The following is a 17,148-nucleotide window of genomic DNA, read 5'->3' as shown; positions in this document are numbered from 1 at the left end:
TTAGCTTTAGCAATTGGGAAGGAAATTACAGTACCTCAATCTTTGTTAAAGAGCAAAGCAGACTTAAAGCCTTTTGTTGATGGTGAAATTTGCTTGAAGCCTTTGGGAATAGTTTTTGTTGGGAAGAACAAGAAAGGAAACAACACGAAGTTCTTGTTCCAAGCATGTGATGTAGAAATATATACAACTGCTCATTATACGAATTTAATTGTGCGTATGAATAGTTGTAAGAAGAATAATGAAGGTAACAAGGCTGAGATCAAGAAGATTACGAACTGGTATTCTGAGATTAGAAGAGTGATTCATCAAGCAGAACAGATGCTATTGACTTAGATTTGACATTTCTCACAAAGGGGGAGAATGTTGGGGTCAAATGTTTTTGTGAGATGTCGAATATGTTTAGATCTTTCAGAGTGTCGAAAGTCTGTTTGTAAAGTTTATTATAAGGGCATTTATGTTTCGAAATTGTAATGTCGAAGTCGCTTATATATTTTGTTTGCTTTCTTTATCCCTATAAATATGGGATGAATACATGTCTTAGAGGTTAAGAATTTTTACACACTCATTGTACTCAATAACCTCTTGTATTCTCTGAAAGCATTATATTGAGCCAACCAGATTATATTTAGATTCGATGTTATAAATCTTTTCTAAACTCTCATTTCATATTCAAACTTGATTCAATCTACACTACACGTTTTAAAGATTTTATTCAAACTTGATTCTAAACTCACCAGATGTCATTGTTCAAGATAGTATTCATATAGTGTTTGTTTATAACACTCGGTAAATGAAGGTAATATTAATGAAATATTTTACAGATTAAAAAAAGCTTCTAGAACGTCCGAACAAGTATTTGTAATTTGTAAACTAGCTTTTGTAAAATTTCAATATGTAAAAGTTCAAATTTCTTTTAAAATTTATATAAACAATGCACTCTTTGTAGTAATCTATAATTAACTTCAATTCTTATTTTAACAACATTTCAAAAACTTTTCATTATGCTCACCATATACAAGAAGGCTTTCCTAAAGTCAAATAAACTTCTTCTAGCGTGTCGATGATATAACTAAACCCCGGGCGACAACGTACATTACTTGTACATTGTTTTATCAGCCTACATATAAAAAAATCTTATGTTATATACTTATTTTCATATTTCATGACACATTTTATTTGTTGAAAATGAAAATTAAAAAAGATATGAAAATATCATGACTCACTGTTGAATTCTTGCAGGACATTTAGCATTGAATGTCATTTGGAAATCAAGAGATTTGAGATGTATCATGTCGGGTATGTACTTTGCTTCAACCATCTGTAGTAAAAATATTAATGGTGATTGTAGCAATATAAATTATTTATTTGTACTATTTGAGAATTGAAATTTTGATTTATTTATATAGGTTAATGTTAAATGAATAACAAACTATTTGTTTATTTTACAAAACAACATTGTCCTACAAACAATACCATAAATGGATCATAAATTATTTTTAGTTCACAAAATATTGTACTTTGTAAAGAAAAATTACATAAAAGTCATTATATTTTGTCAATGAAAACAACCAAAGTTTGCCCATTATTTTTATGTCAACCACTTTGACTTGTTATATATAGCATGTTAAAATAGTAAACCACAAAAGTAGTTAAAATATAGTGGTTTTTATGTATTTTTCATTTTTGTAACCACAAAAATTTCAATTGTTAACCTATAGTATTTCTTTAAAAGAATGGTATTTTTATTTTGTAAAAAAACAAATATTTTGTTACTTATTTACGATGTTATTCATATTTATATTGAATAAAGTTACCTGATAGAATATGAGTCCAAATGACTGGATGTCTCTTCCTTTATTAATTAGTTGTTTGTTGATTGTTCCCGAGTTTTGAGCTAAAAATACAAAATAATTTATTGGACATAACAACATGATATAATAATCTTATAATAATTATTAAAAAAAAAAAAGTGTGAAATATACTTTCTTGATTTGGATGTAGCTCATACAACATTTGTACCCAATATTCACCAATCTTTAAATGGCCACCTTCATCTTGTAATAAGTTTCTGAACAAATACAAAACTGCAACTTTAAATTTTTCAAAATCGTTATGCATTAATATGATTGAGTGGTTTTTAAATATTACAATGTCTTAATAAAAAAATAATTGAAAGTACATGAAAATAGAATATTATAATACGCAAATAAATTGAAGTGTATTGCTATTAATTTACAATATGTTTTTTACTGATGAACTAAAACATTTATATAAATCCACATATTGAATCTAGACATAAGCTTACTTAGGATCGAGATGATTGTGAATAATAGGGCAAGGCTTGTGATGATGAAGATAATTCATCCCCCTGTCAAATATTTTATAATATTTTTCTTATTAATAATTTAAATTTAAAATTGAAACAAACGGATAGCATATGAACTAGAAAGTGAGAATAGAAAGTTTTATGGGAAATTACGATCATACACCAAAAGTTCAAAACAAGTTCCATTTTATTAATTGAAAATTTATTATTTATTTCAAAAAACAAGTTCTATCCTTCTTAAAATATTTGTAAGAAATAGTTTTACTAAATTTATATATTGTAGACGATAAAGAAAAACAATACCTAGCAATATCAAGTGCAAAACGCAAAGCAAGGTGTAGATCAAGTCCAATCTTTTTTTTCAAAATATCATCTAAGCTTCCCTAAAAATAAGATAAGACCATTAGATAAATTATTGGCTTTTACGAGTTAAATCATATCCACCAACATCCATTTCTACAAAACATTTATTCTTTCGCTATGCTGTCTTATCCAACATACTCACTAAATAGCTGATGTAAAAACCCAACAACCAATAGGAGAGGGATCCATATTGGAATAAAAATTCCATATTAGGGTTTACATAATTAAATATTGTCAAAGATTTGAAAAAGAGAAAATTACAAATATAACTTAATCCCTTAATTATTTTGTGGGAAAAAGTATAAAAAAAAAAAAAAATAGTCATTAAAATCGTAGATTGACTTAGTGCATGTGCAATTTTACTTGTCCATTTGTGATTTTGTGATTTCCCCTTTTTTATGGGTATAAAATTGTAATTTTTTTTTCTTTCATTTTTCAAACTTTTTGTTGGAGAATTTTCTCTCTAGAGACAATATAGACTAATTTATTTTATTAGAAAGGTTTGAAATAAATTTTCTAAAAACTTAACAACAAAATGATAACTTTTTGCAAAACTTTATATATAATAAGGTTCTATTAATATCTTAGTTAAAAATAATAAAAAAAAAAACGCAAAATCACAGGTGGGATGAGAGGAAATCGCAGATGAACTTAGTTCATCTGCGATTTTAGTCAAAGATGGAGGTATTTATGCGGAAAAAATAAAAATAAAAAAACTAAAAAAAAACATCTGCGAACGTCCAGTTCGCTAAAGCACGTGCTTTAACGATTTGTACGTTTGCATATGGCTTAAAAATCGCAGATGAGTTTAATCCATCTGTGATTTTGGTGACTAAAAATGTAATTTCGGTTACTTTGGCTATTTTCCACAAACTACTTAACATATTTGGCTAAATTTGTAATTTTCTCTTTGAAAAAGGAAATGAAAATAAAAATGTGTGCTTACTCTTGACAAATATTCTGTTATTAATATCATTTTTCCATCATGCTTAATAGAACCAAGAAACTGCAAAATGTTTGGATGACGAAGTTCCCTTAATCGTGTATTATCATTAGCAGACAAAACCCTAAATAAAGTTTAAAGAAACATGTTAATAGTTTTGTTAACCATCTTAAAATACTTAATTAAAATTACGAAATAAAAAATAAAAATAAAAATAAAGCCAACATTTTGACTGGAAAATCTATTTGTCTTTTGATTTTTGTTTTGACAACCCACGTTCCCCTCCACTTCACCTTTTTAGATTTACCAAATACACCCTGATCATCACAAACAGTTCAATATGAATTAATGGTGTATCGATTTTGATTAACATGTAAAAACAATCAAATGTTCATGCTTAAACCTGTTCGATATCTTCTGAATTCTCGGAGTTTATCTCAGATATTTCGATGTTCACTTCTTTTGCATCTTCTTCATAACGAACTGTCTGAAACATATCGATTGAATGAATACAGATTGATAATTTAGCATAATTTTGAGAATCGTTGGCATAATTGGGAAAAATAGCAGCATCAAATTACATAGAAAAGGATTAAGAAGTACGAAAATACCATTGGGCTGTTCATTATAGAGTCCTTTCCTCCATTGACCTCGAGAATCCTGCAAATATCTCGATGTCCATATAATCTCGCATCTGTCAAAGGCTAGAATTCAACGAGAAAAAGGATTGAATTACATTAATTGTTGTTAAATCTAATCATCAAATCGACAATCATTTCGAAACCCTAGGAAATTAACAACGAAAACCTAATTCTTACAGTTCTGTGCCATCTATCATCGAGATTAACATCGGCCTTGTAGTGTAGAAGAAGCTCTACAATCGAAGCATGACCTTCACTGGCAGCAAGATGAAGAGCAGTTCTGTTATCATAATCCTGCACATTAGGAGAAATGCCCTCTCTCAACATCATATTAAGCCCAACCCTATCACCTCTCGAAGCACAACTGAGAAAGTTTCCGATCCTTTGCATTTTAAAATCATCTGTGATGTCTTTTTCGCTGGATTGATACGCCATAGCTGAAGAAATCAACAAACCATAAATTATCAAACAATATTAGAGAAGAATTGATGAGTAGCTAACCTTACGAATGTGATGATTACAGGTGAAACCCTAAGTGAATTACCCAAATTGAAATTGTTGACAAGAGATGGAATCAACAACATAGGTGTACGAAAGTGTTTGTATTTATATTCATTGAGGTTTTGGAAAAGGGCGGGTAAGTCTAAGGAACAGTTTTGTTATTAACGACCATTTCCATTTGTCCACAATTTAAAAATATTTTTTTATTAGAATTTATTATTAGAGAAAATGGATATTTGTCTATAGAACAAGTAATTCACTGCGGTTAATGTTAAGCCAAACACTAAAACCAAGAAAATATATTTGTTATGGATTTGTTATTAACGACCACTTCCATTTGTCCACGATTTAAAAATATTTATATTAGATTATGTTGTTAAAAATGGATATTTGTCTATAAAAACAAGTAATTTATGGGTAGTGAATGTATTTTTCTCGGTTTCAGCAGTTAAATCTAGATTACAAACCTTTTATTTATTGAGTAATATATATATATATATATATATATATATATATATATATATATATATATATATATATATATATATATATATATATACTAGCCGTTACCCGCGCACAGCGGCGGGGACAAATAGCTTCTTTCAACGATATTTTTTTAAAGAAAAATGTTATGTTCTAAAAGAAAGTTCATGTCGTGGGTGAGAGGAAGGGCGGTAGTCGTGATAGTGGTTGATTGAATACGAAAGGAGGCAGAGCGGCTGTGGTGGTGGTGGTTATACTGTCTTGGTTACTGGTTAGGGTTCTTCGAGAGAGTGTGCGTATATTTCTTACTTTGAAGGGATTACGAAGATAGATATTATGAGATTGTTTGTTACCAATGTGAGAGAAGAGATCCTCTATAAATTGTTAACATTGACCGCTTCAAATGGTTGAAGTGTTGAGATTGACGGGTTCAATTTGCAAATGAATTCTTCTATTAATTTGATACGAGATTTTTAAGGGATAAAGGATATGGTTAAAGTTTTAATATTATTATATTATAAATGGGTTGTACTTCAAGCTTAATAGTTTGGACGTCTTAAAAAAATAATATTATTATATTCAATCTATTTATAGAAATAGTTAGATTTCTTTTATAAGTAGTAATATATATATATATATATATATATATATATATATATATATATATATATATATATATATATATAATGATGGTTCATCTCTGAAAAATGAAAAAAAAAACCATATTTATTCTCTATGTTTCAAAACTCTTACCAATTTGCCCCTTCATAGATCTCAAATACAACAACAAATTGTTCTCCTCTAACATTGAATCCACCACTATCCCACCACACAATTTGTTAAATCATCTATGTTTCGTATCAATCTTCTTTGACCTAAAGAACTTAGACCGTCGGCGAACAAATTCTTCAACGATGATCAGGTGCGAGGTTCCTAATTTATTTCAATTTTTGTTAGGTCTCCCTACAAATATGATGATCCATGTTGAGTAAAATTTCAATATTTCTATTGAGTTTCAGAATGTCAACTCATAAAGATTAAAGTTGCAAGTCTGATAAACATTTTAGCACACCCTCGAGATGATTCAACACCAAATGCAAGTAACAAAACCTAGAAAATCATGAGACCCAAAAAATCGGGTTATTTTTAGGACTATGTTCGCAAATATAGCTAGACATCGTACATGACCCCATATGTTCTTCCATTGGAGCTCCAAATTAGGTGTGCAAACGAGTCAAGCTACTCGAGATTGGATCGTCAAAAGCTCGACTCGAAATCGATTTTAAACGATCCCGAGCCAAGCTCGAGCTTAATATTAAGCTCGTTTATTAAACAAGCTCGAGCTCAAGCCTATGTCATTAAGCTTGATTAGGCTCGCGAGCCTAAACGAGCCGTTATATAATATAATTTAATATTATTTTTATATATTAAAATAAAAATATATTAGGGGAATTATGGATTTAGGGTATTAGTAAACGAGCTTCTTAACGAGCTTAAGCTTATTTAGACATGTCAAATAAAAAACGAGTCGAGCCCGAGCCCGAGCCGAGCTTGTATAATTCTTTACGAGCTCGAGCCGAGCTTGTATAATTCTTTACGAGCTCGAGCCAAGCTTGTATAATTCTTTACGAGCTCGAGCCGAGCTCAGTACAAAGAAGCTCGAATCGAGCCGAGCTCGAGCTCGAGCCTTATATAACTTAAACGACCCCGAGCCGAGCCTAGCCAGGCTCGGACTCGGCTCGGCTCGTTTGCACCCCTACTCCAAATGCTCAAGCTGAGTGAGATTCCAAAAGCTTGCAAGAGTCGTACCTTGAAGTTTTTTATGCTCGATTTGTGGATAGATTACCCACTTCTCATCTGATAAAACTATATGTGTCTATTTACATGGATTCAGACTATTTTCAATCTAGTGGCAGGTGGAGAGAATGGTCATGATGGTTGAGAAGCTACTCCAACATTATTGAAGTGGCGAAGAAGATTGGATTTGAAGGTACGTCACATCCACCATGGTAAAGGTTGAAGATGGGGCAAACTTTTGAAACTACTTCACATCCACCATGGTGAAGGTTGAAGATTGGGCAAACTTTAGATGTTCAGGAGATGTTGTTCAAGATCCGGGTTTGATTTTTTTTTTAATTTAATAAAACTATATTTATCTCCATAAATAGATGTATATCCAACCCCAAATAAGAAAAAATTAAGAAGTATATCGGAAAAATCTAACCGGTAATCAGAACTGAAACCTGACTGATGGAACTTGAAAGCAAAAGCTAGTAAATGTAAACTAAAGCTTTTATTTATGAAAGTGTTTAGAGAAAATAGTAATAACTTTTGAAAAATACAAAATATCGTTAAAAAAAAACTAAAAAATTAAAAGTTGAAAAACTACTTTAAGTAGGTTTTAGATTTATAGTTTTTGTTTAAAATGAAAACTTTAAGTACTTATTCACCAACAAAGTTACTTTTCTTTCGATTCGAACTTTTTTCTTAAAAACAAATACTCATAAAAGATTATAAAAGTCGTTTCCATAAAAGTTAGCTAAAATAGCATTGGAAAATGATGTCGTGTCACTAAACGGAAAATTGATATATCACTAAAGTAAAAATAACATCTATTGTTTTTATTTTTTGTTGAAGTTTTTAAACTTTCGTGATTTTGTAAAAGTGTATACGTCTTCATAGATATTTTCAATTAAATGTTTTTACTCATATATATTATTTTCATGATTCATCCTATTATCATCAAACCCACATTGAAAAATAAGTGTTTAAACAACTCAAGCAATATATAAAAACATCATTACATGTCAATCAGACTATTGATCATTAGGTTTAAAAGATCTCAGGTAATAATAATTAAAAAAACTTATTTCTTTGTCAAGATCCTTTGAAATCAATGACACAAAAGAACAATAGGAGATGTTTGGCTTAGCTTTTTAGAGGGTAAAAGATCTTTTTGGAAAAGTTATAAAAAGTTAGGTTTTCTGATTTTTTCAAAAAGTTAATTTTCCTTCTTTGCAAAATCTAAAAGTAGCTTTTACAGTATTTTACCAAATATCTTTTGCTTATGATCTTTTTCTAAAAGGACTTTTGATCATTCAAAAGCTAAACCAAACACCCTCTAGATCTAAAAAGAACTAAAACCACAAACATACCAATACTACATTTTATTTCTATTAGTCCAAAAATGGAATACATAAGTTAATTGCCTTAAAATGCACCTCTCGGGGCGAAAAATCGGCAGTTAGCCACCGAGAAACATGTAAACAAAAAAATGAGCTCAAGACTCGAGCTGATACTCATGACTAAACTAGCTACCCGGATGCACCGAATAAAATTGTATTATAAATAAAGCAAACCAAAAACAATGACAATTAACTAGCATTCTCTTTTGCAATCTTCTCAGCTTTCGCAATCACCTCATCGATTCCTCCAACCATATAGAAAGCTTGCTCGGGAAGATCATCATATTTTCCTTCAATAACACCCTGCATCACATATCATTAATTATTCATTTATCCATTACGATCATTATATAATAATAATAATAACAATGTTGATTTTGAATCCCCAACAAAATTGCTTAGTGTATTCATATATGAGTGGAATATTGTTTATATACCTTGTAATTTAATAATTTATGTGATTGATGATATCTAAATAATCAAACATTTTTTGTAGACATGAATTTGAACACCATTTTTAAGTGGGTATATCTTATATTTTTAACACCATTTTTAGTTTTTAATTTTTCTTTTTGAAAATTCACATTTTTTTTTTTACTTTTATTTTCATATATGATTTAACTTTTCAAATTAAAAAAAATATAAGATTGGATTGGGGAAAATTTTATATACCTGGAAACTGGCGACGCTTTCCTTCAACTCAACGTACTTCCCCGGAGCGCCGGTGAAGACTTCTGCAACATGGAAGGGTTGACTCAAGAAACGCTGGACCTTACGAGCACGAGCAACAGTTAGTTTATCGTCTTCACTAAGCTCATCCATTCCTAAAATGGCGATGATATCCTGCAGATTCTTATAGTTCTGAAGAACCTTCTGAACGCCACGAGTAGTGTTATAATGATCTTCACCAAGAATCCGAGGAGAAAGCATTCTAGATGTCGAATCCAATGGATCCACAGCCGGATAGATTCCAAGCTCCGAAATCTACATTAAAGTTTTACACCAAATTCAGGAAAAAGATCGTGTTTTAGTAGGAATGATAGAACGATAGCTAGTCTACCTGTCGAGAAAGCACGGTGGTGGCGTCCAGATGAGCGAAGGTGGTTGCCGGAGCAGGATCCGTCAAGTCATCAGCCGGCACGTAGATAGCTTGCACTGATGTAATGGATCCTTTCTTTGTTGTCGTAATACGCTCCTGAAGGCCTCCAAGATCCGTCGCTAACGTCGGCTGGTATCCGACAGCCGACGGAATACGTCCCAACAAAGCAGACACCTCGGAGTTCGCCTACCGGAAAACACGAAAACCATCCATCAATAATGAGAGAGAGAGAGAGAGAGAGATTTTAATGGTGGATACATGCTTCACCTGAGTGAAACGGAAAATGTTGTCGACGAACAGAAGCACGTCCTGTCCTTCAGCATCTCGGAAGTGTTCGGCGACTGTAAGTCCGGTGAGTCCGACACGAGCACGAGAACCGGGGGGCTCATTCATTTGACCGTACACCAACGCACATTTGCTTTCCATTTGTTGGTCTCCGAGCTTAATGACACCACTCTCGATCATTTCTCGATACAGATCATTTCCTTCTCGAGTTCTTTCACCAACTCCGGCGAACACCGAGAAACCACCTGATCAGAATTAAACATGAACCTTCGTATTCCATCACATGCACAAGAAATTAAAAGGGTCTTGCTCTTGCATACCATGGGCCTTTGCGATGTTGTTAATGAGTTCCATAATTAGCACCGTCTTCCCGACGCCGGCACCACCAAACAACCCGATCTTCCCACCTCTTTGATATGGAGCAAGAAGATCCACAACCTGTAATTGCAAATGGAAAACGAATGAGAAACGTGGAAATTAAAGATGATAAGTGAAATTTTTGATCACTTTGATTCCGGTGATGAGGATCTGCTGTTCGGTTTCCTGATCATTGAATGCCGGAGCTTCACGATGAATTGGTAGATAGTGACTCGTTTCTTTGAAATTCAAACGATCAAAAGCGTCAGTAGTTTGAATCAGATTGGGAAGAAAGTGAGCAGATAATTAATGGTGTAAAGATGCAATGCAATGCTTACTTATTTCACCCCTGTGGTCAATAGGCTCTCCGATGACATTTATAATACGACCGAGTGTTTCCCTGCCGACCGGAACCTGTAACATGGAATCGAGATTACGATTGAAGTCTTGAAGAAAGGAATTGAAGTCGCAAATGGAGTAATTTAACAGAAGAAAAAATCTTACAAGGATAGGAGATCCGGTGTTGAGAACTTTTTGGCCTCTAACAAGTCCATCAGTTCCATCCATGGCGATTGTCCTAACCATATTCTCTCCCATATGCTGCGCCACCTCCAACACGAGTCTGATCGAATGATCCATCACCTCCAACGCCGTCGCGATCGGCGGCAACCCATCTTCAAACCGCACATCCACGACGGCGCCGATCACCTGACAGACGCGACCCACAGCACCTTTACCTGTATATTCATCGGTAATCTTTCCGGTTGACTTGGAAGATGACGGAGACGACGAGAGTGTGGCGGCTGCCGTTGAGTATCCTGCTGTCGCTGCCCGGTTCAACAGAAAACCTACCGGCGAAGGGCGGTAACGTGGACATGGGGTCGGTGGGTTGTGGAGTTTTGTGATTGAAAGTGATTTAACACGGCGGAAAAGGGAGGATACAAGCCTCCGGGAAGCCATATCAAATCGGAAAATGGTGGCTGATTGGGTTTCTTTCGAATCGATTCAAATCAATTTATTGACATTTGCTATTGAAATGGTGATGGGGATTTTTAAGGAAGATGATGAGTGTGAGTGGTGAGTGAATTACGAGTGAAATATTGGGGTAAAGATTTATTTGCAAGGTTGAGTTTCGTTGTGATCTTGCTTTTCCGATGGGTACGTCGTCGGACGAATTCAAATCATGGCCGGGCGCCACGTGGTGTTGGAACACGGCATACCCGGCAATTTTAGAGCTGAAATTGTTTTGTATTTAGTGAAATAAACTTATGACCCTTTACTTTAAGTTGTTTGTCACATTGGACCCAAAAGTATCATCGTTTACCAAATATGCCCACACGTTTTAGTGTTGTTCATACTAGGCACTACTATGAAACTCTAACGACAAATTTTAGTTGAAACTAGGTGTATGGTTGTATGCCTCTGGTTGAAGATTAAGTATGAATAAAATTATATTGCTAAAATATTATCGAGTAATACTTCAAATTGGCTGTAGTTCATGCCATATAAATGGCATTTCAACTCGAACACTTCTTTGTAACCAATGTTTTTTTTGCCGGTCTCCTCTAAATTTCATATGTTATAAGTTATAACAATTAAACAGGAGCATGCCCACCTAGTCAATTTCAACACTCATATGTTACATTAGGTGATATATTTTCATAAATACGATTTACTTATTTTTTTCGCGTGCATTCACTTATATTCATACTAATATAAAAAGTAGAAAAGCATATCATTTGAACAGTCTACATCAACCTTTTCCTTTAAGGTCCACGTGAGTAGACCTGGCAATGGAGCGGGTTTGGAGCGAATCGACATTGATCCAAACCCTTTTAACAAATTTCAAAATCTGATCTAAACCCGCTACGTAACCCGCAAGGTTTTAGATAATCAAACTCATACTCTTATCCACTGAATCAACAGATATCCAAATCCGCCCTGTAACCCGTAAGTTTTTTGAATAATCAAATACATTTTACTTAAATCATAAAATCACATTTATTAAATAAAACTAAGTGTTGATTTAGAAAACACATTATGTACTCAAGGACTTTCTATTGGAATTAAAATCATTATTTTAGTTACTTCCAGTTGGTTTTGGTTTTTGATCGTTGATTGCATTGATAGAGAATAACAATTACAAACTTTCTTCCGTTTGATAAATGACCTTATTGATTTATAAATAAAATTGATGATTACATGATGAAATATAAATGAAATGAAATCATGAGTCTTGGGAGAAGACTGGAAGTCTAGAAGTTGAGTCATCGAGTTATATGTAAAAGCAATTTAGTTTTTGGCCTTTTCTCATTGGACTTCTGATTGGAATTTAATGTAAAATATAAATTTAGGCAATATAAAATATAATTTTATATTTCTAAAATTTATATAGGGCGGGTTATAAACAGAGCGAATCAATGATGATCCATATCCGACCCTTTTAATAAAAGGGTTAACGGGTACATGTCGTTAACGAGTAAACGGATCAAAAACTATGCTTCAAACCCATATAATTGTTAAGGGTTTGGATCGGATCAGAGTCAAAACCCGATCCACTACCAGGCCTACACGTGAGATGTCAATCATGGAACACTAGCAATATTTTGGATGAGCAAAATTTGAGTCATTGACCTTTTATATAAAATTTCACTCCTTAATCATTAGACTCGTTGTAAAGGTTATTCACAAATATATATTACCACAACTTGTAATTCGATAACTAGTGTCATAAATGTATGTATGTTTCGATCCAAAACTTATTTTCTTTGTTAAATGATTTTGCTAGTAAAATGCACAAATAAAACATAATAATACATATGTATCATTGTAAAGCCCATTGATGGAAACAAGATATATCTTATGGGATATGTGCCCAAATAACTATATACTCGCATCGATGTTGATTTGAGAATAACATAGTTATCACAACTTTTTTTAATCCTAAGTAACATCATCATTTTGATCTATCTATAATACCACAATTTTTTTCTTCACGTGTTGGTCGATACAAACAACTTACATTCGACATAGGTAAACTCCACTTAAAAGTCTCTTTGACTACAAACCTTGTACAATCTATATATATATATATATTGCATAAGATAGGTCGTTACTTGTTTTCTATGGTATAAAGAAAAGGCAATACATGTTGTATAAACCCTAACATCAAGCCCTTGTAATAGTGCTCTCCATACATGTTTTAAATTGGTTTTGTAATATCATGCTAGGCTATATCGAAACTAAAAATTAGATTTGTAAGTTCGTATCCTGGTCATATATGTTATGTTTATCAAATTAGTGATTAAATTTATTTTTAATCAAAACTCAAGGTTTTTGCCTATGTTTAAAACCTAAACATCTCTAAACATATTAAGGACATACTTTATGAAAACTAACAAGATATAGAACGATTAGAGTTTTCTAGCTAATGGGCCAACATAATTGTAACGTCCTGATTCCAGGTATGAATTTAATTAAAGAATAATTGGTCTTATGTCCTACTCGGCGAGTTGGTTTCCCTACTCGCCGAGTAGCAGTGGGAATGGAATGCGTGTTTAGTGACCTACTCGGCGAGTAGGAGCTGGCAGATGAAACCCTAAATTCTAGGGGTTTTACAACCTATTTAAAGGATCATTGGCCTCCACCATCCTCCCCTTATGCTTCTTGCCCTCTCAAACCCTAAAACGTGTGTGTGTATGTGTTCTTTGGTGTGTCCAAGCTTGAAGGAGTAACCTTGGAAGGAAGCACTTGAAGAAGTAAGGAAAAGCAAGGCTAGGAACTCGTGGGAAGCTAAGGGATTGCATCAGACATCACTCTTTGGAAGGTAATAGGCTATTCCTTAAGCTTTCTTCACTTTGAACCTCCCTTGGATGGGTGTTATGAAGGGCTCTCCATGTTTAAGCTAAGATCTGAAGTTGTAACTTCAGATCTGGACTTCCCTTGACCTCTAGATCCATAAAGTTCCCAGATTGTACAAGGATGAAACTCTCCCAATGTGTAAAACTCCATTAAAGAGCTTAGATTGATCATTTTGGGCCTTTAGAGCTTTACATGTACGTAAAGATTGCAACTTTACGTGATAAACATGCCTTAGGAGCTTGGATTTGTAATTTGGGGCCTTGCCATGGCTTAAAAAGCATTTGCATGGATTAAGAACTACATGGACTCGGTGAGTTGAATGAGGGACTCGGCGAGTCCGTTGAAGATGGCCATGAACTCGGCGAGTTGGATGAAAAACTCGGTGAGTTCGTTGAAGATTTCCTTGAACTCGGCGAGTTGTTAGAAAACTCGACGAGTTGGCTAGGGTTTCTTCCAAATCTTGGCCGCATATGAACTCGACAAGTTAAAAGGGAACCTCGACGAGCAAATCAAGGATTTCACGACTTCTCGAATTCAGAAAGAACTCAGCGAGTCGGTGACCTGCACTCGGCGAGTCGAGTCAACATAGATTGTTGACTCTGACTGTGGACTTTGACTTGGACCAAGGGTTGACCAATTGAATTCTGTGGGATTCTGGGATTGGGAGATGTATGAAAAAAGGTTGTGTGGTACTTTTAGGTGGTGGAGTTCGTGTTGGACCCGGGAGTTGAGCTTTCTTATTTCCGACAACAGTTGCGAGGTGAGTTATCCTCACTATACTAAGGGGTCTAAGGCACCAAGGCCGGCCCATTGGATATGATATCGTAGTAGTTGTATTATGTTGAGTCGGAGTTAGTTATGCATGCTAGTTTGATACGCTTGAGGGTAGGACTGTAGGACTACCTGTGATACTGATTGATTTCCTGTATGCGCATTATCTGTTACATGTGATATGTTATGTGGGATGGATTGAGGTTGTACTGCTCCGTGTGGTAGCCAACAAACCCTAGAGTATTCCAGATATGAGCTGAGGGCCCGGTAGGCATTCCAGACTCATAATCTTAGAGTATTCCAGATATGAGCTAATGGGCCAACATAAGACCCAATACAAAATAAAGCCCATAATCTTATTAAGCTAACACTCCCCCTCAAACTCACAATACAACAACAATAAACATTCAGAGTTTGTCAGACAGAAAATGAAATCAAGGAGCAGTCAATGGCTTCGTAAGAATATCAACATTTTGCAAAGTGGAAGAAACATAAGGAAGAGAGAAAGTGCCCTTCTGGAGATGATGTCGTGTGAAATGACAATCAATATCAATGTGTTTTGTGCGCTCATGAATCATTGAATTCTTGGCAATCATTATCGTACTCTTGTTGCCACAATACAAAGAGGTGGGCCGAGAGATGTGAACGCCCATATCTGCAAGAAGTCACCTCAACCAAACAATCTCACAAGTGGCGATAGCCATGGCTCGATACTCAGATTCTGTAGAAGAGCGAGATAAAACATCTTGTTTCTTTCTTTTCCATGATATCAATGAATTACCAAAAAAAACTCAATACCCAGTAATGGAATTATGATCATAAATATCACTATCCCAATTTGGATCACTATAGGTATGCAGCTCAAGAGATGATGTAGATAGAAACATAAGAGTGTGGAACTGAGTACCACGTAGATATCTCAAAATACGAAGAACAGCTCCCCAATGAACAGTAGTAGGAGCAGTGACAAACTGGCTAACCACATGAACTGCATGAGCAATATCCAGTCTAGTGACAGTAATGTAAACCAAACTTCCTACAATGGTACGATAAATGCTTGGATCTGATAATGGGAAACCATTAGTTGGAGAGTACTTTGTATTACTCTCTATAGGTGTATCAACTTTTCGATTATATGTGAGTCGTGCGCATTCAAACAGATCTGAAGTATACTTCGTTTGAGATAAAAGATAACCCTTTGGAGACTGAGCAACTTCAATCCCCAAGAAATAACGTAGTAAAACCAAGTCTTTCAGAGCAAAACGGTGAGTCAAATCACACTTTAAAGACTATATACCATCATGATCATCACTAGTAATAATCATATCATAAAGAATAATCCGACCTGCATTCGTACATCGAACAAATAGAGTCGAGTCATGGTTACTTGGTTGAAAACCAAGTGAAGTAATCACCGTATAAAATTTCTCAAACCAAGCACGAGGGGGTTTTTTGAGGCCATATAGTGCCTTCCGAAGTCGACAAACTTTACCTGGTTGGTGATCAATACCAGGGGAGGAGACATGTATACTTCCTCATGAAGATCACCATTCAAGCACGCATTCTTGACATCCATCTGATAAATTTTCCATTAGCGAATGGAAGAAACTGCAATCAAGGTGCGAACAGTCGTCATTTTGCAAAGAGAGCAAATGTCTCCTCATAATCCATACCATACTTTTGGGCATTACCTGTAACGTCCGTGTTTCCAGGATAGGCATTAATGATGATGTAATAGTCTAGGTTAGCCTTTGTAACCCATTTTGAAATAATAAGAATGTATTATTTAAGTATTATGCCTAATTGTTGTGACATAATTAAATTAAGGACAATTTAAGTGTTAAAAATAAAATGTTAGATAAACCTGATATCTATGAAGGAAGTTGTAGTGGTCGTGACAAGGTTTACGAGAATATATAGAATGCCAAAATCCGAGTTATAACGAAGAAGTTATGATCTGTCGAAATTTCGCGACAGAACCGGCGCGACACTACGTAAATAGTGAATTTACGTTAGAGTGATATTTAGCCTTAATGATTTAAACAGAAGTTGTAGACATATGTGTATAACTTTCATAAAATTAATATATTATAACTTACAATATATTAATAGACATATATGTATAACTTTCATAAAATTATACATAAATAGTTCGGATGAAATGCAACCCAAATGGACCATGCCGGGTCGGGTCAAGTATATACCAAATAAGTTATGGACTTAGACACCTTATCCAACAGACTCCCATTTGGATAAGTCTAATAACTGTATTTGCCTATATTACTTCAGGAACCAACCAGCAATCGTAGCTCTCGAAAACTCTGTTGAACTAT

The 17,148-nt window shown here is 34.1% G+C and overlaps 2 protein-coding genes across 2 annotated transcripts; both read right to left on the bottom strand.

Annotated features, from left to right (window-relative positions):
- Window positions 1–1,005: 1,005 nt before the first annotated feature.
- Window positions 1,006–4,842, bottom strand: LOC145040760 (serine/threonine-protein kinase 12-like). The gene is made up of 12 exons (XM_078988660.1): window positions 4,775–4,842; window positions 4,451–4,710; window positions 4,244–4,336; window positions 4,036–4,119; window positions 3,858–3,949; window positions 3,636–3,756; window positions 2,630–2,709; window positions 2,306–2,368; window positions 1,983–2,068; window positions 1,815–1,882; window positions 1,224–1,318; window positions 1,006–1,117 (listed from the first exon to the last, which is right to left on the bottom strand). The coding sequence occupies exons 2-12, from the start codon at window positions 4,706–4,708 to the stop codon at window positions 1,006–1,008; spliced, it is 1,152 nt and encodes a 383-aa protein (XP_078844786.1). The 5' UTR covers window positions 4,709–4,710; window positions 4,775–4,842.
- A 3,564-nt stretch (window positions 4,843–8,406) lies between these two features.
- Window positions 8,407–11,337, bottom strand: LOC145043768 (ATP synthase subunit beta, mitochondrial-like). Its single transcript, XM_078992518.1, has 8 exons — window positions 10,688–11,337; window positions 10,522–10,597; window positions 10,334–10,422; window positions 10,147–10,264; window positions 9,809–10,071; window positions 9,503–9,727; window positions 9,115–9,426; window positions 8,407–8,745 (listed from the first exon to the last, which is right to left on the bottom strand). The coding sequence occupies exons 1-8, from the start codon at window positions 11,141–11,143 to the stop codon at window positions 8,632–8,634; spliced, it is 1,653 nt and encodes a 550-aa protein (XP_078848644.1). The 5' UTR covers window positions 11,144–11,337; the 3' UTR covers window positions 8,407–8,631.
- Window positions 11,338–17,148: the final 5,811 nt, after the last annotated feature.

This window comes from Lactuca saligna, chromosome 4, assembly GCF_052625555.1.
Source record: "Lactuca saligna cultivar CGN05327 chromosome 4, ASM5262555v1, whole genome shotgun sequence".
NCBI classification, from domain to species: Eukaryota; Viridiplantae; Streptophyta; class Magnoliopsida; order Asterales; family Asteraceae; genus Lactuca; species Lactuca saligna.
The sequence above is the reverse complement of the archived record's forward strand: the minus strand, read 5'-3'. Positions and strand labels throughout refer to the sequence as shown.

What these genes read in the sequence shown, in the direction of transcription:
- LOC145040760 (XM_078988660.1), bottom strand. Translation starts at nt 4,708, where the DNA reads ATGGCGTATCAATCCAGCGAAAAAGACATCACAGATGATTTTAAAATG. An exon ending in TAACAGAATATTTGTCAAGA is followed by an intron (nt 2,710 to 3,635) that starts GTAAGCACACAT and finishes TCTTATTTTTAG; the next exon opens with GGAAGCTTAGATGATATTTT. An exon ending in TTGGACTCATATTCTATCAG is followed by an intron (nt 1,319 to 1,814) that starts GTAACTTTATTC and finishes TTTTTACTACAG; the next exon opens with ATGGTTGAAGCAAAGTACAT.
- LOC145043768 (XM_078992518.1), bottom strand. Translation starts at nt 11,143, where the DNA reads ATGGCTTCCCGGAGGCTTGTATCCTCCCTTTTCCGCCGTGTTAAATCA. An exon ending in CAACATCGCAAAGGCCCATG is followed by an intron (nt 10,072 to 10,146) that starts GTATGCAAGAGC and finishes AATTCTGATCAG; the next exon opens with GTGGTTTCTCGGTGTTCGCC. An exon ending in AAAGCGTCGCCAGTTTCCAG is followed by an intron (nt 8,746 to 9,114) that starts GTATATAAAATT and finishes TATGTGATGCAG; the next exon opens with GGTGTTATTGAAGGAAAATA.